General features: G+C 40.7%; 1 protein-coding gene across 4 annotated transcripts in view; it reads left to right on the forward strand.

The window, feature by feature from the left end:
• The window catches only part of mapkap1 (MAPK associated protein 1), a 247,585-nt gene that overhangs the window by 105,156 nt on the left and 118,814 nt on the right, over positions 1-23,615 (forward strand). For all 4 annotated transcript variants that reach the window (XM_078426340.1, XM_078426341.1, XM_078426343.1 and 1 more), the window contains one exon: positions 17,257-17,433. In XM_078426340.1, the coding sequence (XP_078282466.1) occupies positions 17,257-17,433 (177 nt within the window). The remainder of the gene's footprint in view (positions 1-17,256; positions 17,434-23,615) is intronic.

Raw genomic sequence — 23,615 nt, forward strand, 5'->3', positions numbered from 1 at the left:
TTTAACAATTTATTCATTTAATAAACAGGAGCCTCAGTAGCGTGTGGAAGAACCATACACAGCCACAACAGCCTGGCACCTCCTCCTCATGCTGGTCACCCGCCTGGTCACACACTGTTGTGGGATGGCATCCCATTCTTCAACCAGCATTTGTCGCAAGTCAGCCAACATGGTTGTGTTGGTCACTCTGGCACGAACAGCACGCCCAAGCTAATCCCACAAGTGTTCAATGGGGTTGAGGTCAGGACTGCTGGCAGGCCATTCCATCCTCTCCACTCCCAAATTCTGGAGGTAGTCTCTGAGAAACCCTGCTCTGTGGGGGCGAGCATTGTCATCTTGGGGGATAGAGTTCGGTCCCAGACTGTGGAGATATGGGATTGCCACTGGTTGCAGAATCTCATCTCGATATCTCTCTGCATTGAGATTGCCTCCAATGATGACAAGCCTCGTTTTTCCAGTGAGGGAGATGCCGCTCCACACCATCACACTGCCTCCACCAAAAGATGTTACTCTATCGGTGCAGCAATCAGCATAGCGTTCTCCGCGTCTTCTCCACACTTTGACCCTATGATCCAACTGCCGTAGGCAGAATCTGGACTCATCGCTGAACATAATGTTCCTCCACATGTTCAGGTTCCAGTGCACGTGTTGCTGACACCAGCGCAAACGGGCCTGACGGTGAAGGGCAGTCATGGCAGGCCTCCTGGCAGCCCTATGAGACCGGAGATCGGCTGTGTGCAGTCTGTTCCGAATTGTCTGGGCAGAGAGCCGTCGGCCATATCGTCCTGCAAACCTTGACTGCAAATCTGTAGAAGACAGCCTACGGTTCCTAAGTGCTGACAGGGTGAGGAAACGGTCTTCTTCGGGTGTCGTCTTCTTGGGAAGCCCACTTCACGGCCTGTCTCTGACATCCCCCGTTATATGGAACTTGGCCTTCACTTTGGAGATGGTACTAGGGCTCACTCCAAATTATGCCGCAACTTGGTTTTGCGGAACACCAGCTTGAAGTTGCCCTATCGCACGGGCCCTATCCAGATCAGTCAAACGTGGCATGCCGATTCTTGGAGCAGACACCTACTGACCACTGTAGCAGGGCCCATGCTCACAGATGCTGCCAATCAGGTGCCAATCAGGCACCTGATTGTCAGCACCTGGGGGTACCAGAAGCTCAAAACAAGAGTCAATAGCAACAGCAGAATAAGCTGTTTGGCATTGGCAGAGAAGATTTGGCAAATTTTTCATGGGCGCAACCCATATACTCAGCTCTGCTGCTCATCCCACAAATGCATGTCCCTTACAAATGTGGCACCATTTAAAAGGGAAATAAACAGGCTTTCCAACGGTATAAGATTTATTGCCAAGAAGCATTGTTACAACAAATAAATAATCTACCAAACTCAAATTTCCTTACTTTTTGTGCTATGTTTATATCCCAAACTTGTGCCACTGTAACAAGATAATCAATGTTGTTCACTTCACCTGTCAGTGGTCATAATGTTTTGGCTGATCAGTGTATATCTCTTAAGGTCTATCCTGGGCCCAGCACATTGACACAATCATAAGGAACAGGTCATCATCACCGCTACTTCCTGAGAAGATTGAGGAGGTTTGGAATGTCGATGAGTACTTTTGAACCTCTACAGGTGCAGGGTGGAGAGCTTGTTGACTGGTTGCATCATGGCCTGATTCAGCAATGCGAATGTCCAGGATCAAAGGAGATTACTTTGGAATTTGAGAACGGGGTGCAAGTTGTTAGCAAAGGTGATCAAATTGACGAGTCCTGTACCAACACAGTCCAATGTTTTGAAGAAAGTTGGGGAGTTGTACCAGTGAAGGTTTGGCACACAGCCAACAAAAAGGCAGACGCAGCGATGGCCGAGATGACTGCCTGGAGCAAACATTGGATGTGTAAGAAGTGAGAGAGGTCAAAAGACAAGTCATTGAGAACGTTCTGCCAGGCGGATGAGTATGATGGTGGAGGAGATCTGGTTGGACCTTTGTTGCAGAAAGAAGTGGAAGGGTTTGGCATCTTCCTGATGTGTAAAAAGTGGACATCCAGAGTGATGAAGGACAGGGAATCGGTGGCCGGAATACAAAGTGTCCCAGATGTAGGTAAGAAAGGACTGGATAAGGGAAGACGGGTTGGAGTTGAGGAAGGAAGAGACCAGTTTGGTGGGGCAAGAGCAGGAGGAAACATGTGGCCACCAGGATAGTCTAATTTGTGGATCTTGGGTAACAGAAAGAAGTGGCATATATGGGGTTGGGGCACTGGGGTACAAAACGTCCTGGTTTTGATGTGCTGGGTCTGATTGTGGTTGTTTGTATCTGCCATGTTCGTAGTGCAAAACATCACAAAGGAGGGTGTCAATTGTGAAAATGATACTTTGTCTTCACAAACACAAGTATGATGGTCATTCCTACCAGTATTGTAAAAGGCAGATGCATCTGTGTGGCAAGGAGCTTGGTGAGAATGAGGTCTAATTTTGTTTTGGTTTCTCCTTCTGATAATATGCTTTGGGCTCAGTCAGTTGTGTAGAATAATGTGATTGAAAAGATTCATTTCTCAGAATTGTAACCGGGCTAGTTGGCATTGCTAGTTGGTAGTAAAGACAGCACTGTTATTGTTAACGTAGTTCATTCTCTGATATGAATTCTATCTCTTTCAATATGTGGCTTCACAGGACAAGACTTCAAAGTGAGAAAGTGTGTCCTTGGAAGTTGATATTTCTTATGTTGTTAATGTAAAGTAATTTATTTAATTGTCTTCTAACATGTCATATAACACTTCCAAATTGAACAAGGAATTTTAAAATTTCCCCTGGTTTTGCAGCTCGTGATAGCTGAAATGTGCCCTGCTATTGATTATAGTCTAATGTGACATGATTCCTTTTGTTTTCCTTGCATTCTGTCATAAATTGTAAAAATTAGATTTGCAAAGCTTCATTGTTTAACTTCTGTAATGTATAAAAATGCTGTTTTCTATACAGTTGTTCCTGAGATGAGCCTTTTCACTGTTTCTCCTTTTGAAAAAAAACGCAGTCCTTATTCATGTTTCTGATCGATCATCAAGCTACCTCTCCCTGTCAGCTCCACATTATCCTTGCTCATTTTGTGGTGTGTTTGAGAAGATTTCTTCCTGTTAGCTAAATTCTCTGACAATGGAGAAGAATCAGTGGTTTCAGTTGATTGAATCGGGACCATCCAAAGACAGAAATAATATGCAACTATGAGGCTCGTGGTTGAATTTGTTCTCTCAAGATTTAAATTTGCAGTGAGATTGTCCTCAAAATTTACAAATGGACCAAGTCATCTTGATCTTGTGACTGATTACAATCATTGTACTTCAATGATAGAGAATTGGATGTACAAGTTCCTGGCTGTTCTTCAGCTGACAACACCTTCTATACTCTTGCATCCACCTGAATCCTTGCTCCCCTGTTCACCAGTCACTCTAGCTGGTCTGCATTGACTCCTGATTCAGCAGTACCTCAATTTATACATTTATTGTCACGTGTGCAGAGGTACAGTGAAAAACTTTGTTTTGCATGCTAACCTAACAGATCAGATATGCTAGACATAAATACAATTAAGTCAAACCTGAGCAATAGGTAGAGCTAAGGGAAAGATTCAGGGTGCAGAACATAGTTCCTGGTATTGCATCACATCGGTTCCATCGACAGTCCAATGACCATGATGGGGTAGTGAATTGGACAGTACCCTATCTTGTGGAATTAATATACCTAATCTACTCATTGGAACTATTTTCCTCACCCCCTCATGCAGATAATGTTAAAATTAAATATTCCTTTAATCAGTGTCTAGGGTTCTGTGGCTTGCCCAAATATTGTTTAGAAGCGTGCCTAGTCCTGAGTTCTGGTGGGATCTGTGTGTCCTTGTATTTGATTCACAGAATGTAACTATACAATTGCAGCAGGGTATTGGGAAATGTGCCAATGTTATCGTTTGTTTCTGATAGACAAAGTAGGAATGTTCTGCCTAAGATGCATAGAGCATTTTTCAGATCACACCTGGGATAACGTGTACAGTAAAAAAAAAAGAAAGTGCCAGAAACACTTCTGTGGAGAGAGAATCAGTGTATGTTGCAGGCCCTGCTGTGACTACCATTGGTCTCCTGTTTAATAAGTTGTAATTAGTTCACAGTGCTTTGATAAGACTAATAGAGTTAAGGGTGTGGTGTGGAAAGATTGGGTGGCCTGATTTTATATCCGCCAGAGTGTTTGGATCGAGAGAAGACTTATTCAAACACAACATCTGAAGAGGTTAAGTCCTGAGAATGTTTCTTTTTACTAGGAGATACAGAACCTTTTGGAATTATGGTGTCAGAAATTTTGGCGATATGACATTTTCTCTCTGGAAATAGTTGTTGAAGCTTAATTCGTTAAAGGGTGGTTGAAATGCTCGATGAAGGTTTTTTGGTCAAGTTGGGACGTGATCAGCAAGGAGGTGAGAGTTTACTCTGGGTATGCCAAAATGTAGAGTTAAAATTATAATCGAGGCATGCTTAAGGAAATAGGTAGCCTGCTCACACTCCTAATCCACATACACGGAATTATATCACTTGTGCAAATTCATTCAAATATGCCCTCCCATGCCACCATCTTAAATCCTCATGGCCTGCTGCATCTAAGCTGGATCTATCTCAGGTGAGCAACAGACCAATAATACCTGAATTTTCTCACTGAATTGTAAAACCCTCAACTATTCTCTTTAATCTTGCCTACCAACATCACCGTCCGATTAACTTTCCCTGCACTCCCTACCCCACTTCACTGTGAGAGCACACACCCTTGATAGGGAATCACTGTTTTAAAACACACATTTGAATGAAAACTTTGCCAGTTGCCCTTTTGTATGAATCCAGTATCATTACGATGCCATTTTGCCGTCTTTTGTTTTATATCATTTATATTGCAGATATGCTTAATCCAATTGCAATCAATGTTTAAATGCAATTTGATTGAATAATCAATCATTCTTACTGTTCCTTTCAACCTCTCTTGGAACTGGTTTGGTTTTAATCAATCTGTGGTAATCTGGGGTCATTCTTGAGGTCAAATATGTTAATGGTCTTGCCGACAAGAACTGTCTGTTATCAAGTGCATAAGTTGCGCTTCGGAGCGAAGCGTAGGCTTTGCCAGTGGGTCGATTGTTTTATGACCTGGGAAACAAATGATGTATATTAAAAGATCAAAAGAACGGCAGATGCTGGAAATCTAAAACAAAGAAAATATTGTAAATATTTGGGAAGCCTGGCTGCATATGTGGCAAGACAGATAGAATTAGCGTATTAGGTCAAAGACCCTTCATCGGTACTGGGGAGGATTGGGTTGTGTGGGTTTGTTTTGGAAGGCACTTGCTGTAATTTTTGGAAAGGTGATGAGGAAAGTGTGTGTGATCTGGTCGGCATGAGTTTTCACATGGCATTTGGCAAGATCTCGGATGTTAACCTGTTAGAAAATAAAACTCAGACCAATAAAAGGCACAAAGTGGTGGAGTAACACAGCAGGTGAGGTAGCATCTCTGGAGAACATAGATTGGTGCCATTTCAGGTCGGGACCCTTCTTCAGACTGATTGTAGAAGAGGTGAGAAAGCTGAAAGAGAATGGGGGCAGCACAAAGACTGGCAGGTGACAGGTGGCTAAACATGAAAGCAGGTTTTTGATTGGCAGATGGTTGGACAAAAGCCAGATATGAAAAGACAAAAAGGTGTGAGGTAAAGAGGTAAGGATAGAAGAGACATGAAATGTGAAGCCAGAGGAAGGAATATAGATGGAAGGGGAAAGAAAGAAATGGGTGTGTATCCAGGTGGGGCACGGGGTGGGGGGGTCAGTGGTTGTTTGTAAGTAAGTTACTTAAAATTGAAGAATTCAATGTTCATACCCTTGGGTTGTAAGGTAGCCAAGCAGAATATGAGGTGCTGTTCCACCAGTTTGCATTTAGTCTCACTCCGGCAATGGAGGAGGCCCCAGACAGAGGTCAAAATGAAAATGGTAAGGGGAGTTAAAATGATTAGCAACAGAGATCCAATAGGCCTTGGTGGACCGAGCGCAAGTGTTCGGCGAAACGGTCACCTTGTCTATGTAGACACCATGCCGAAGTAAAGGAGGTCACATTAGGAGCACCAAATGTAGTAGATGAGGTTATAGGTGTATGTGAGCCTTTGGCTCACATTGAAGGACTGTCGGAGTCCCTGGATGGAGGTGAGGGAGGAGGTATAGATACAAGTGTTGTATCGTCTGCGGTTGCAGGGGAAGTATCTGGGAGGAGATGGTTTGGATGGAATGAGTGAACCAAGGAGTTGCGGAGGGAACGGTCTCTGCAGTAGGCGGAAAGGGGTAGGGTTGGGAAGATGTGACTGGAAGTGGGATCACGATGAGGATGGCGTAAATGTCAGAGAAAGATGTGTTGGATGCGGAGGCTGGTGGGTGTAAATCCAATGTGATACACATGAAAATGAAATTGCATGGAACAATTAGCAAAATAGTGCTAATAATGTTGTGAGTTCTTATGGCATTGATATATCTTTCCTGTTAATATTGATCAATTACATCATCTTAAAGCTTGCAGAATGCATGTTGAGGAAGGAAGCTGGAGACTGCCGGATATCACTGGATTTTGCAGATGGACAGAAATGGCAAATGGAGTTCAGTCTGGTGAATATCGACGTAATGCATTTGAAGTCATCCACAAAGTAAAGGAAATATTGATTCATCAGGATGCTGCTGGATTGCAAAGTTTTTGCTATGAAGTGGTATTGGCTAGAGTGGATGTGTTTTTGGAGCAGGGAAGGCTGAGGTGCATGAAATTTGTGAAGGAATGAGATCCTGCACCCGAGACGTGAGGAGCATAGTTTTCAAGTGTCAGTGGAAAGATTAGAGCATAGTTAGTGGGGGAGAAGTGAGATCAACGTTCGGTACCCAGAGGTGGATGGGCATGTCCCTGGCAAGGACATCACTGTGTGAAAGAGTGGTGAATGCAGAATTCTTTAACCATTTAAAGTAGAGCTACATTTACAGTGCTGTAAACTGGCAAACCTCTAAGAAAAAGTATGATTTCAGGTAAATGCACATGGAATAGCACAGGGACAGGTCCTTCTGCCCACAATATCTGGATCAATCATGTTGCCAAGACCCTCATCTGCCTACATGTGATCCATACAAAATCATGAGAGGAATAGATCGGGTAGACCCTCAGTCTATTGCCCAGAGTAGCGGAATCGAGAACCAGCAGACAAAGGTTTAAGGTGAGGAGGGGGGGGGGGGGGGGGGGGGGGTTTAATAGGCACCTGAGGGGTAACCTTTTGCACAAAGGGTGGCGGGTGTATGGAACGAGCTGCCAGAGGTAGTTGAGGCAGTTACTATTGCAATGTTTAGGAAACATTTAGACAGGTGCATGGATAGGATGGGTTTATAGGAATATGGACCAAATGCAGGAATACGGGACTAGTGTAGATGGCCATGTTGGTCGGTGTGGGCAACTTGGGCCGAATGGCCTGTTTGCACGCTGCATGACTGTGACTCTGACTCTATGATTGGGCAGGATAGCTCCACCGGCTGGTGTTGAAGAGATGGCAAGAGAATTGCATTTTATTTTTGCAATAAGTAATATTTGGGATGTTGTGCTTTTGCCTTTTGCTTCCAGTAATACGTAAATGTGTAAAATCACTTCAAAAACGGTTCTCCCACTAACCAGATGTAATTTTTTTTGTTGCTTTAAAGAGACATTCCATCTGCTCCTTCACATAAATCAAAATACAAAGATTTAAAAATGAAGTGAAATGTGAAGAATGTTATTTGAACTTTAAAATACTTAAAGGAATTAAGAAGGTGCATGTGCTAAGCTATTTCTACCTTTTCAAACATTTATTGTTCCACGCAGAGTAGTTTAGGTTAAAATTCTTGTATCTGCTTCTCCCAGCATTTCTTCATTGCCAATGCAACAGGAGCTGAGGGCAGAGTCACCCTGACCAAATGAGCAATTCTAAAATACCACGGTACTTTCAAGATAAATGGCAGGGCATGCTATTTACACAGAAACCCTCAAGGTTACACACCTTGCACGTTGCTTCCTTGATAGACAGTAATTATTAATCATATTTCTGTTTTGGTATTTTAATTTGTTTACAAACACAGACCATTCTGAAATTGCTATTTACATCATCATTAATGGCGTGGTAACATCTGTATTATTTAAAGCAGAACTGAGTCATGACAACTGGTCTCATATCAGTTTATATTCTGTATTAATAATGTCATATTTGAACTGATTTGTGGAAATTTGTGAATTAATTGGTGAAATTGCAAATCAGTTAGGCAGTTCAATAATTCATTGTCAAGTCGAATCAATAAACTTTGTAAATCAACTCAATTTATTCATAAATGATCTGTAGATCAAGTGACCAATTAAACAATTAGCATGCACTTTGTAATTTATTAATTGAGAAATCAATCATTTAATTAAAATTCCAAATTTAAACCACACATTTTAGAGGCATAATGGCATATGAATAATGGAATAATATTTTACACTAGTGGTATTTGTGCCAGCATTTTGAAGTCAGTGATACCATTACTTCGGGAGAGGAGGGGGGATAGAACTGAAATGGTCCATTAGCTCATTGTCTCTGCCCTCCCCTGTCCATTGATTGCCACCAGCAAAAATCTTATTGGTTTACCTTCTTAAATATCTACAGATGTTGAGCATTTATTTTAAAACATTGGCGCTCATTCATTATCACATGCATCCTGTCTGGAAAATAAAGTGTTTCAATTTTTGTATGGGCAGCTACTGCATAAGGCATTTGGTTACCAGCTCAAACTTGGAGTTTCAATTGCAATCATGTGACATTACCACCTTCATGGCTGCAGGATTTGGACAAGATCGCATATGGTAAACTTGTATAGAAGTTTAAAGCACAGAAGAGTATAGTACAAGAACAGGCCCTTTGGCCCACGATGTCTGTGCCGAACATTATGTCCAGACCATCACTTACTTACAGTGCATTCAGAAAGTATTCAGACCCCTTCACTTTTTCCACATTTTGTTACGTTACAGCCTTATTTTAAAATGGATTAAATTCATTTTTTTTATTATCAATCGACACACAATACCACAGAATGAAGAAGCGAAAATAGATGTTTAGAAATGTTTGCAAAATAATTAAAAAGAAATAACTGAAATATCACATTTACATAAGTATTCGGACCCTTTGCTACGACACTCAAAATTGAGCTTGGGTTCATCCTCTTTTCAGTGATTATCCTTGAGATGTTTCTACAATTTGATTGGAGTCCAACAGTGGTAAATTAAATTGATTGGACATGATTTGGAAAGGCACACACCTGTCTATATAAGGTTCCACAGTTGACAGTGCATGTCAGAGCAAAAACCAAGCCATGAAGATGAAGGAATTGTCCATAGACCTCCAAGACAGGATTGTGTCGAGACACAGATCTGGGGAAGGGTATTAAACAATTTCTGCAGCATTGCAGGTCCCGAAGAGCACAGTGACCTCCATCATTCATAAATGGAAGAACTTTGGAACCACCAGGACTCTTCATAGAGCTGGCCGCCCGGCCAAACTAAGCAATTGGGAGAGAAGGGCCTTGGTCAGGGAGGTGACCAAGAACCCAATGGTCACTCTGGCAGAGCTCCAAAGTTCCTTTGTGAAGATGGGAGAACCTTCCAGAAGGAAAACTATATCTGCAGCACTCCACCAATCAGGTCTTTATGGTAGAGTGGCCAGACAGAAGCCACTCCTCAGTAAAAGCCATATGACAGCCCACTTGGAGTTTTCCAAAAGGTACCTAAAGGATTCTCAGACCAAGAGAAACAAGATTCTTTGGTCAGATGAAACCAAGATTGAACTCCTTGGCCTGAATGCCAAGCGTCACGTCTGGCGAAAACCAGGCACCGCTCATCATCTGACCAATACCATACCTACGGTGAAGCATAGTGGTGGCAGCATCATGCTGCGGGGATGTTTTTCAGCGGCAGGAACTGGGAGACTAGTCGGGATCGAGGGAAAGATGAACAGAGCAAAGTACAGAGAGATCCTTGATGAAAAACTGCTCCAGAGCGTTCTGGACCTCAGACTGGGGCGGAGATTCACCTTCCAACAGGACAATGACCCTAAGCACACAGCCAAGACAACGCCGGAGTGGCTTTGTGACAAGTCTGTGAATGGCCGTGAGTGGCCCAGTCAGAGCCTGGACTTGAACCCGATCGAACATCTCTGGAGGGACCTGAAAATAGCTGTGCATCAACGTTCTCCATCCAACCTGACAGAGCTTGAGAGGATCTGCAGGGAAGAATGGGAGAAATTACCCAAATACAGGTGTGTCAAGCTTCTAACGTCATACCCATGAAGACTTCTGCCAAAAGTGCCTCAACAAAGTACTGAGTAAAGGGTCTGAATACTTATGTAAATGTGATATTTCAGTTATTTCTTTTTAATTACTTTGCAAAAATTTCTAAACGCCTGTTTTTGCTTTTTTATTATGGGGTATTGTGTGTAGATTGATGATCAAATTTTTTTTTAAATTAGGCTGTAACCTAATAAAATGTGGAAAAAGTGAAGCGGTCTGAATACTTTCTGAATGCACTGTAACTGCAAATAATCCATATGCCCCCATTCCCTGCATATCCATATGCCTATCCAAACATCTTTTAAATGCCATTAACAAACCTGCTTCAACCACCACCATCCCACACCAGGCACTCTCAGCCATCTGTGTTCAAAAGCTTGCCCCGCACACCTCCTTCAAACTTTGCCCCTCTCACCTTAAAGCTATGCCCTCTAGTATTAAAGCGCATGGGATCTGAGGCTTGGTAAACTGGATTCCAAGTTGGCATAGAAAATATTAGTGCAGGAGCAGGCCATTCGGCCCTTCGAACCAGTGCCACCATTCAATTTGATCATGGCTGATCATCCACAATCAGTACCCCGTTCCTGCTTTTTCCCTGTATCCCTTGATTCCTTTAGCCCTAAGAGCTAAATCTAACTCTCGCTTGAAAACTTCCAGTGAATTGACCTTCTGTGGCAGAGAATTCTAGATTCACAACTCTCTGGGTGAAGACGTTTATTCTCATCTCAGTCCTAAATGGCCTACCCCTTATTCTTAAACTGTGACCCCTGGTTCTGGACTCCCCCAACATCGGGAACATTTTTCCTGCATCTAGCCTGTCCAATCCTTTAAGAATTTTATATGTTTTATGTGTTTATATGTTTCTATATGATCCCCTCTCTCATCCTTCTGAATTCCAGTGAAATGCAAGCCCAGTCGAACCATTCTTTCATCATATGTCAGTCCCGCCATCCCAGGAATTAACCTGGTGAACCTACGCTGCACTCCCTCAATAGCAATAATGTCCTTCCTCAAATTAGGAGACCAAAATTGCATACAATACTCCAGGTGGGGTCTCACCAGGGCCCTGTACAACTGCAGTAGGACCTCCTTTCTCCTAAACTCAAATTCTCTCGCAATGAAGGTTAACATGCCATTCGCGTTCTTCACTGCCTGCTGTACCTGCATGCTTACTTTCAGTGACTGATGTGCAAGCACACCCAGGTCTCGTTGCAGTTCCCCTTTTCCTAATCTGACACCATTCAGATAATAATCTGCCTTCCTGTTCTTGCCACCAAATAGGATAGGAGGCAGAGAGTCGTGGTCAAAGGGTGTGTTTCTGCCTGGATGTCTGTAACAAGTGGTGCACCGCAATGATCAGTTGTGGCACCTTTTGGATGATATTGTAAGCTGTCTGATTAGTACGTTTGCAGACGACACTGAAATTGGTGGAACCATAGAGAGCAGACAAGGTTGTCCGAGGACATGGCGAGACGTAGCTGGAAAGTGGTATGAAGCAGGGACATGTGGAGTCTGCAGTTCTGCGTTGTATGGTTATAAAATCTTTGAGTTTTCCCCAAAGCATGTCACTTTAATAGTCAGGTAGAGGTTTGGTGTATCTTAGACGGCTGAAACTTTCTGGTCTGACTTTCTGGTCAGCTTTGATGCACTTGGTAATAATTGGGCAAATAGAATAGAATAAAGACACATCCTTTGTGTCTTTATTTTTTCAATTTCTGTTTTCCATTATGTAGGAAGATATTTTACTGTTAGCTTGTCCTCTTTTACGCTTTGCATTTTCCCGTGTGTCCTCATCTCTTCTGATTTGCAATGTGTAGAAGGTGTCCCTTCTTGCGTATTCATGAAACAATGTCTTGTGTTGCATCAGAATTCACAAAGGGGATCTTCTGGGCAGAGCATGGCAAAATGGATGTTATAATTCATAATTTTTATCAGTACTACTAGGAGAAGAAAAGGTTCACTTTAGTTTATGGCAAAGTGTACATTCTGTGAGCATTTATTCTGAGAGTGTGCATTCTGAATGGCCTTGGCTACCCATGGCCTAATGTTGCAAGATTCAACTCTGAACTTGACAACTTCATTTTTTTACTTCTGGACTGGAGGAAATTGAGTGGCAAATAAAATGGTTAGATGCTTGAGGAATGCAATTTCAAAATATTTTTTTTGGTAGCAGTGAAATATCAATGTTCTTTAATGTGTAAAAGTTGTTGATTTTTTATTGAATTAATCTTATTATTTATCTTTACAAATGTATAAAAGATTTAAAAAATTCTTTGTTACAGTGGAGCCGTTATCTAAGTTGCAGTGATTTATCAAAATCTACTAGAGGTTCTGGAGGTAAGAACAAAAATGGCAGGAAGCGTTTAGGTCAGGCAGCATCTGTGTAAGGGGAAGAGGTTAATATGCCAAGTCAATGAACTTTTGTGAAGTTAAAGGAACACATTTCAGGGCACAAAGTGAAATGTCTAACAGAATGTAATGTTGGAGATTAATTAACAAAGTATTAATGTACAGGACTGAAGAGAATAATGTGATGCTAAAGAAATAAAAGTTTGTTCCAGTGGTATGCATAAGGGTAACTAAGATCACCACCTGGCATTGGAGCTTGTGGACAGAAGGCTGAAGTGACAAGCATCCAGGGTTAGGCTTGCAAACTGGAGCTATTTTCAAAAGAAGAGTCACCTATCCATGTTCTACAGAGTTGCTGAAGTGCTGCGGTAACCCACTGATTTACTCCAGCACTTTGTCTTTTTTTTTTATTAACCAGCATATCCAGTTCCTTGTTTCAGGGTAATTTTGAGTTGCTTTTGCTTTCTGTATTCGCCTTTCCAATTATCAGAGGCTGCACTGTGAGCAGCAAATAAGAACATAGTATACTAGTAACTCACTTTAATGTAGAAAATGCCTTTGACTTTGGATGGAAATAAGCAAAGATGATGTATCACTATAGTTGTAGAAGAAGATGCTGTGGGAAGGGGAAATGGTATTGATGAGTGAAGCCGTATGTTGATGAAGGAAAGAGGAGGAAGGTGTGCATGGTGGTGAGATTCAAGCTGGAAGTGTCAAAACTTGAGGAAGCTCATAATTAGTGTGTGGAAACTGGTGAAATCAGTCTCTAGTTGGTCAAGTTGGAAGGGAAAGGAGCGTTGAAAATCCTTAAATATCGAAAGCCAGGTCACTTAAAAATCATCCAAGGTGATGTATTTTATCTGTCGGAACCGAGAGGTGTTGATGGAAAATTGTCCTATGCAAGACTTAGTTTAATTCATTGGTGTTGCGAGGAAAATGGTCACAGTTAATTGGGTAGTAAGGAACTGCAGATGCTGTTTTTTACCGAAAATAGACACAAAATGCTGGGGCAACTCAGACTGAAGAAAGGATCCGACCCGAAACGTCACCTATTCGTTTCTCCAGAGATGCTGCCTGACCCGTTGAGTTACTCATGCATTTTGTGTCTTCTATCGTGAGTTGGGATTGGCTTGGCACATGGACGCGGTTGAGTGCCCTCAGTCATCTAGGGGCTGGAGGTGAACAGTGGCTGTATGGCTGTGGAGAAACACGTGGGGTTAGGCAAGTATGTTTTGAGAAGGCTTCCTTTTTCATGATCGGCCATAGATGGGCAAAAGGGAAAGGTAACAATAAAAGATCAAGAAATGAACACCTTGTCAAAAGGCCGTTGGTGAGCAACAACAGTTCCCATAATATCTTACAAACATGCATATAAATAAAAATTGAAGAGGAACTGGAAAATGAAGAGAAATAAAAATGGGATTTTATTCAAGATGTGATGCAACAAAATGACAGCTGAGTCTGCCATACATATTTATGAATGTTCCTAGTTTTTGACCCATTTTCCAGGCTTTATAAAGTATAGATGTATAATACTTGCATGTAGACATTTTTCAACTGAGTTACTACATTCAAATAAGATAATGTACATCATCTTAATTTTCTGGCCCTGTAGTTTTTACATATTATAATTTTGTCAATTTTACACATCACTGAATTCAATATTGTTGGATAGAACCAAGTCAAAATATTAATAAGATAAACATGATTTGAAACCTAAATTATAAGCTTAAAGAATTGTGCAGCTTTGTTGTAAAATGCCATTGCATCATGCCACTTGGTCATGCAGGGATTTGATACTTGGAAGAGTAGAGATAAAAGCCAACCAATTCAAACATTATCCTCGTACCCTCATGGCAATTTATTTTTGTTAAATCCAGCTTTGAGTTACCGTAAAAGTATTATTTCATTGTTGCATAGTATTGATCACCATTCAGATTAATAACTATCAACACAGAAGATTTCCAAAATGCTAAACAGTGGTGCAAAGGTGTGAGTGACTTCTGAAATTTTAAAGGAGAAATTTTACAATTGTTCAAATAACTTGAGTATTTGTTATCTGCCTCCCACTTGCCCATTAGTGAGTAAATACACCGTGACACCTGGTGTCGTCAGAGCATCTGGAAAGCGTTTGCATTCCAGTGGTCATCTTTTCATTTAGTCAAGATCATAATGCAGCTCCGTGCAGAAATCTGTTTGCACACAACATATTCCCACTAAGATCTTATGAGAAAAATGACATTGACACTATAATCTGTTTGATTGGAGGCATAATTCTTGGAAAGGATGCAAGGACATTTTCCATAACCTGTTGTCTACAAGTGCCGTGGGGTCTTTGACGTTCTCTTGAGAGCTGATGAGGTTTTGGTTCTGAGTCTTTCCAAAAGGCAGCACATTGTGCTCTCATGATTTATTGACCTGGATTCCATTCTCAAATTTCTGACCTAGGGTGAAAAGTGTTACCATTGAACCATGGCTGATATGTTTCAGATGTAGGTGCATTGATGTGGTTGTTGGGGTTAGACCTGTGGTAGATTCCTCATGGAGACCCATGGACATTCATCTGAACAATATGAATGAATGAACTTTACAAAATTATGGAAGTCCATATTACTGGAAATACAACTCCAAAGGATATTTTAGCGTAATAAATCATGCTGCTGAAGCGGGCTTACACGTTGAACTCCTGTGCACTTGATTGCAATGGAATGCAAGTTCCCCTGAAAGAGATTGATGAAAAGTTCAGTTTTGAGAGGCTATGTTTTGTCCAACTGTTAGAATGTTGTTCTGCTTTCATCAGTTCTCAGGGTACCTTCGTAGTTGAAATTATGTCCCCTGATCAGGGAATGTCGTAATGATCACGATAAATCAGTATTTTCATTTCCTGACGTGATGGATCAAATGACTCTGTTGACGGAGGTTCACTGATTGGGCCTTACCTTGACCTTGAGTTGCCACGTACCTTTAATGCACAGCTTGGATATATTTCTTTTTAGTCTCTGGAGCATTGGTGAAGATTAATGGTTATCTAAAAAATAATTTTGTTTGTGCTGCTTCTAAATGCAGAAAATAAATTGGATAAGTAATTTGATTCCGCACAAGTATTCTCGTTTTAATTTGTATTGGAGTTAATTTCTAAATTGTAATAAAGATGTGGAAAAATACCAATTATGTTAAATATAGATGTGTCAGTATTTCATTCACATGAAGATAGACCACGCACATGGAGAAAATAATTAACGATGCTGAAATAATGCTGTTATGTCTTGATGGATATTTTGGATTGGAAATGTGTTAGAATACTTCAGTGATGCTTGTTAATTGTCTTGGCCTTGCCATTAGGAAAACCCTGGCACTTTGCTAATTTTCCAGCTAGCCAGTTGAGATTGATCAGATATTCCTTAATCAAATACCTGAATTTTTAAAATACATATTGTTACGCATTGTTCGGGATGGGGTTGGAGGGAGAGAACATGGTGAGAAATGGAAACTGAGGAAGTACATAAGTAGGTTTACTCTGCCTGAACTGTTGTTCATAGTTGATAGAAAACCAAACAAATTAATAGACACTAGGTAGATCAGACAGATCCAGTGAACATATGCTGTTGATGGCTTGTTTTTTTTGGCATGCATCTGTAGTATTTAAAACGATTTATACATTCCTGATGGAAAATAATATGTAATATCTGCTGTATATTTGTGCAATTCCTTATTTCAGATGCTGCATTTTACTTTGAATGTTCCTTTGTGCATTGGGAATAAGAAGCTAATTATGAGAGCAATTGTATTCCCTCTGCCTTAACTTAACTGCAAGTTCCCTGTTCAGCTTGCAGCTTCTGTTTCTTTGTACCACTGGCCACATTCTGAAGCTGTCTTTTGGCTTTAGTGTGTCTCATCTGTCTGCATGCTTCTGTAAATCTCTCGTGTTCTGGTTGCCTGCTGCACTCGAGAGCCAAAAGAATGTAAATGTTTAATCGTCTCGAAAATCAGATTCCCACTAACCATTAAATATTGGTCTGGACTGCTTTGGAAGCATTTGTCCATGGTTAAATAGATTAGGTTTTAAAAATGTGTGCTCTGGTGAACAATGCATTTTCTTATTAGCAATTGAGTGTTCCTTCATTTCAAGCCTGTGAACCACGATGCTGTTTGCTGAGACGAAAATCAGAATGACACCAGTGGGTATGTTGACAAAACTACCCGGCACAGTGGGTTTTCACAATTTTTTTGCCGAAGTCTCTGTTCTGCTTCCAAACATGAGTGGAAAGCTAATGTGTTAAAGTGTGAGCTCTTGCGCTGTTACATTTATTTGAGCCTTTATTAAAAAAAATAAAAAATTACCTTTTTTATGGAAGCAAACCACTTTCTGATGTTTATTCCCCCCGCACTGTGCACTCTCTTGCCCAATCAGGCTTCTGTTCATAAGCAGGAGGTTAGTGCGGCCAGAATCTAGACCACTGCTGCCAGTTGACCATTGCCGATTTGACTTTTTCTAATGCTCACTGTTCCTTCATTACAGTGAAAAAGTGGACGTCTACTGCCTTCATATTGCCGAGGATGATGGAGAAGTTGATGGCGATTTTCCACCATTGGATTCCAATGAGCCAATTCATAAGTTCGGCTTCAGTACGCTGGCACTAGTTGAGAAGTACTCACCGCCCGAGCTGGCAGCAAAACAGTCTCTCTTTGTTCGCATGTAAGTTTATTAAAAAAAATTAGCTTTCATTTTAACGTGAACACTAATTCCACTTTGACCCTGTGCATTTACATGGACAGTGTTGCAAATCATATAGTTTGGTATGTTTCATCAAATTTCATTAATATTAAGGTGTATTGTTAACCAATTGAGTGATACTCCATTTGTGAAGTACAAAGTGCAATTGAATACCCTTATTCTATTTCACAGAAGCTCGTGAAAATTTCTTGAATTCACTCAAAAAAATTACACGATAAAAGGCAATTAAATACCCCTTTTTAAAAAAAAATCTTGTTTAACCTGGGGATGTTTTACGTAATTCCATACTAATGAATGTTTTATTTTGTTAAAAGTTATAATTGCGCATGTTTCCTCTGCATTGTTTAGTTAGTACTATTACTGTTGGTTGTTGTAGAATTGGAGAACTCTCTTAGGAGCCTCTGCAGTTTATTTAATGATCAGCAGACAACTAAACAAATATCTGCAGTCATGGTTTCTTAAAGAAATCAAAATGCGGCTTCTAATTTGACTCTGATTACAAACTCAAAACTAAGATCAACATTTGCTGCACTTGATTTTTGTCCCTGTTATTGGTCATGCTTTTGTATAATTACCAAGTATTCGTGTCACTTTTAATTTTGCAAAAGATCGTTCGTATACATTGATTAGAAATACCAGGTTGATGATAAACATGCACGAAAAACCTCAGCACCGTTTTGCACGGCAAATAGTTTGGTAGAGTAAAGAATGCTCAATAACTGGAAATATATCGCATAATTAACCCTTCACTGATTATAAATCTATACATAAGATTAATCTGTGCATTTTAATCACTTGTGAGAGCCATTTGTGCCCATGCTAAAATTTATTTCTCTATTTTTCTCCATAAATTGATTTTCCCAGGGTTTATGAGGATACAGATTGTGGAATACATACCAAAAACAGTGTTAACAATGTTAAATGCTCTTGAAGTTTGTTTGCAGCCTGATTAGTGCCCTAGGGTCAGTATATTTGTTCAGCAATTTATTTACTTTATTCCCTACGAATTAACTAAATAATATGCTGCATACCATTTTCTGATGTCTTTTTATTGATCATTTTTTCCTTTCTTTGACAAATTGCATATTGCAGCTGTAAAGTCTATCCTTGAGTTGATACTGCTCGAGACTGTGTACCAGTATTTGATCTGGCTGTGTGCCAGTTGAAGTTCTTGCCCTTTACATTTTTTGAGTATTACTATAGTTTGTTATTCTAAAGCCAGATTGTTGTTCCAGTCAGAAATCTTACATATGGACTTAACATAGATTTAGAATAAGTAAACCTGACATGGTTTCCTTTTTGGCGGGGGAGACTGTCTGGGATTTTTTTTCTTCAGGTTTTTACTTTTCTGGAAACTTGGAGAATGCTGTTCAGATGTTCTGTATAATACTTTGAAATGACAAATAGGATGAGGCTATTCTTTTTCATGTTTAATTTGATATGAGGATTGCAAAATAGAGAAGAGTTTGAAGTTAAGGTCATGAGACACAAAACCCAGCATCTGGGCATGCAAAAATGTTTTCTGTTATATTTGAAGTACTCTTGTCAAAAATGATTTAAAAAAAACATGGATGTTTAACCCAAGATGGAATTTGTGCACCCTCTGACCCCCAATCAATCCGTGTCCCTGCCGTGCCAAATCAGGTGACCATACTAAATGATGTCCTCCCACATTGTCCTGATATTAGTTCACACAGATCTCCAGACATGAAAGTATTTGGAATTTGGGCTACTTATCTGAAATGTAACTTCCACTTTATGAAACAGAATTCACGTGCTCCAACTTGATCATTTTTTATTTTAAATCTGCATATTCCTTCCTTGTTCTGAAGCCAGTTAACAACTTAAAAGGGAACCGTTGGATATAACTTCTGGCATTTAATCTGTGGTTCATTTGGGGCAAAGAGAGTGGGAAATTGTTGGTCGTGGGCAAGACTAGATATTTAACTGGAGTTTGATTTGGAGGAGATTGGGTTGAAATGTGAAAGGCAGGATTAACTAAAAAGGCTGACTATTTTTAGAGTGGGCAAGTTGCCTATTTCTGGATGGCTTAAATCCAAGGTTTTTAAGGGGAGGTGGGGGCTGAGAGGTGAAATTGACAGAACTGTTTGAAGGAAAGTAAGTATATGATGTATTGTCTGTGTGGATTTTAAGAAAACATCAGACAAAGTGCTATAACAGGCGGGTTTGAGAAGTTGATTTTCATCAAGTACTGGGGTGAGCATCAGATTAGATTTGTTGTAAAATGGCTGAAGGATTAAAACCAGCAAATTATGGTTGTTTTGCATGCTGTTGGATGTTAAAGGATGTTTCACAAGGGTCAGTGCAAGCGCTGTTGCATAGAGTAAAGATGTGCTGATGTGAAGCATTCTTGGCACAAGGACTGTGTGAGGGGGAATGTAGACAATGGCCCAGTTCAAAAGTGCTGGAGCAGAGAAACGTGGGGATCCTTATGCATAGATTTTTGACAGTTTAAGAACATATTGAGAAACTGGTTAGTAAAACGTATGGGGTGTTAGTTTTATAAATCAAGATGTGGAATGAAATAGGGTAATTATTGAATTTAGAAAAACGCTCTGGCTAGGTTACCAGAGTAAGTTCTCCATTTATATTCACCACACTTAAAAAAGAATGTGAAGACCATTAAGGGTGCCATTAAGACGTGGTTTTCAGGATGGTTCAGCGAAGAGGAATTGTAGCCACCTGGTGAAGTGTAGAGGCTTGTGGTTTTCTCAGCAGAAAAAAAAGAGGTTGAGGAGATATGTGCAAGATTATAGTTGGTTTAGGCTAGGTTCCCCTTAACTTGATGGTGCAAGGACAAAGGAATAAAGGATTAAGATTTTAGGTGAGTGATATCGGGGTGGTTGTGAGGATAATGACGTGGAACTTGGTGCTTCCTAGGAGAGTGGAAGGGGATTTTGGAAGCAAATTGAACAGGCACGACAAATTGTGCACGGCCTTAGATAAAGCAGTGGAAAGGGACTGATTGGCTGCACAGCAGAACTGGCGGGGACTAGATGGGCCACATGGCCATCTTTTGTTCTATAATTACTCCGTGATGCTGATCTTTCAGATGTTTTTAGTAATGTATGACAGTCTGGTCCATGCTGAATTTCTATTAATTTCATTGGACTGTTTTTGTTTATTTACACAATGGTCTTTTGTAAAAGAAAATATGAACAGCTAGGTAATTTGGTAGTTCTAAGAGACTTGGGGATTTTTGTTTTCCATTGTCTGCGGTCCAATACCATCCAGGCAAGATAGAAAAAGAGGGAAGTGGTCACTGGTGGATCTGTGACCAAGGACGAGTTTTTGAAGGAAGCTGCTGATAGTTGGGGTGGAAGTAGGGAAAACATTCTGAATGATTGCCAAGTTACTGAAGGAATTGCGCAGAGGCACAACAGGAGATGTTGCTGGAGGTACTCCAGTGTAGACTTTAGTAGTGAAGTATTAGGTTGATAGCATGTGGTGTTGTTTTGAAACCTGTTGGACGGTTGTGTTTGTCAGTGTTTGAGTGGTAGGCAATTGTGTGTCTCCATTATGGAAAAGGAAGGAGAGTGCAAGCTCTACTTTGAGCAAGCATCTATCTTGATCTTGAGAGCACTTGGTCTGATGCAGTACCTTCATATTGTTGAAGTAGATCAAAGAGATGACATTTAGTTATATTGATCCTTGTTAACAATTCTTTTGCGAGTTGCACCCAAGCTCTGTAATGCTGTCAATTCTAATTGGTTTTGTCCAGCACCCGAACAGAATTTAGTTCACTGATTACCAAATGTTAAATAACGTAATCATATCAGCTTAGTCTGTTAGATTAGGTGATTATAAGCACATACACAAGTTTTATAAGTGACCACCCGTCAGTTATTTTGAAACTTGATCCCAAAAACGAAACCGACATGATTTTGAGTAATTTTACATTTTTAATCAGTGTAATAAATTCCGTAAGTTAAGCATTTAAAACATAGTGATCGGGCAAGTGTAGAGCTGAGATGGTATTATTTGTGCTGATTAAAGGAAAATGGTAAGATTATAATTTTAATGTGTCGAATGTGCAAACATTTATTAACTAATTTGGATCTTGGTCAATTATACATTGTACACAGGAAGGACATAGTTTTCTTTTTATTTAAATATTCCTTTCTTTCAAATTTTTGTTCGGTTCACAATGCCCTTTCAAATCTTTGTTTTACTCCTGATATTCTCCGTGGCATCTAATTCCAAATAAACCTAGCTCAATTATATATTTCTCCCCATGGAATCTAGTATCACTGTTCTGAAGCTGCCAGATGTGTAGGCATCATTTTACTCCATATTGGCGGAATGATGGATAAGAAAATCAGGTGACCAAGTTGGCTCCTTTAACAATACGATTAGGAAAGGCAGGATAATGCGATGAATCTTAAATATTCAAGTCAGACTATTTCTGAACCGGCATTTCTGCAGAAACCATTGGGGAAAATGTCAAGAATTAAATTTGTGCCAATGAAAACTATTACCCACTTGAGTTTGTAAGCAAAGCTCAGTGCTTGTCAGAGGAAATAGTTCTTGGTGCGTGTTTGATGCCGAGCTTAATGTGGTTGTCTGTGCAAGATGTTGGTTATCATGACTGGTAAATAATTGAGTTTGAATAGGGAGAGAGCCCTCATTATCCTCCACCTGTGCCCAGCTGGAGGGGAGGGTTGAGATAAAGCCATTAACTGTCTTTTACTGGCACCACAAAGAGCTCAAATACATCTGTGTCTTATTTTCTTTTCTGGCACAATCAGTCGAGCAAGCTAAGCAGGCATGACCAAATTTGGCAAGTTCTGTGGACTTTGGCAAAGTAATGCAGCAGTGCTTTTAAGGAACAGTTTGAGGGCAGTTACTTGGCTCCTATATGCCATCATTAGTGTATTGAGAGCTTTGTTTAAAACCACTCCATTTTGCAGGGGGAAGTGAATTGAGTAAAGTATAGATATTCCTGATGAAATGTGTCTTAACTGGTTGTTTTCTCCTTTCTTCTAACTATGTAAAAGGTCTGTTGTAACTGCATTTTCCATCCTGATTGCAGTGCTGGCTGGAGCTGCTGTGGGTTCTCTAGTTTATTCCTAGGAGGGCGAATAGAATTGACTTAAAATACTAATGAAAGTAGTAGGCAATTGCTATAATTATATTGCATTATGACAACTTAAAATGTAAATTGATAACTTTTTAGATAGAAATAGATTGTTCTTTTATGCCTTGGGCCAGATGTAAAACGTTTGCCTTTTGTCATGCATGCATGGAACGCTGAGCGTATAATTGGAATTGGCCGTTTCATTTCTATGCAAGGCTTGCGTTTATTCTATTTCTCTATAGAATATAAAACAGTACTGCACAAGAACAGGCCTTTTTGGCCCACTATGTCTGTGCTGAATATGTTGCCGTGACCAACTCTTATCTGCCTGCACATAAACCATATCCCTCCAATTTGCGCAGGGCCTCACTCTGACAATGGAGGAGGCCCAGGACAGATAGGTCAGATTGGGACTGGGAGCAACCAGGTTGCTCAGCACTTCAACTCCCCCTCCCATTCCCAATCTGACCTTTCTGTCGTGGACCTCCTCTATTGTCAGAGTGAGGCCCAGTGCAAGTTGGAGGAACAGCACCTCGTATTTCGCTTGGGTAGCTTACACCCCAGCGGTATGAACATTGACTTCTCGAACTTCAAATAGCCCTTGCTTTCCCTCTCTCTCCATCCCATCTCCTTCCCAGTTCTCCCACCAGTCTTACTGTCTCTGACTACATACTTTGTCCCGCCCACTCACCTAACATCAGTCTGAAGAAGGGTCTCTACCCCAAACGTCACCCATTCCTTCTCTCCAGAGATGCTGCCTAGCCCGCTGAGTTACACCAGCATTTTGTCTACCTTCGATTTAAGCCAGCATCTGCAGTTCTTTCCTAGATAATGGCGGCACGTAGCGCAGCGGTAGAGTTGTTGCTTTACAGCGAATGCAGCGCCGGAGACTCAGGTTCGATCCTGACTACGGGTGCTGCACTGTAAGGAGTTTGTACGTTCTCCCCGTGACCTGCGTGGGTTTTCTCCGAGATCTTCGGTTTCCTCCCACACTCCAAAGACGTACAGGTATGTAGGTTAATTGGCTGGGTAAATGTAAAAATTG

Source organism: Rhinoraja longicauda, chromosome 31 (genome assembly GCF_053455715.1).
Source record: "Rhinoraja longicauda isolate Sanriku21f chromosome 31, sRhiLon1.1, whole genome shotgun sequence".
Lineage (NCBI taxonomy): Eukaryota > Metazoa > Chordata > Chondrichthyes > Rajiformes > Arhynchobatidae > Rhinoraja > Rhinoraja longicauda.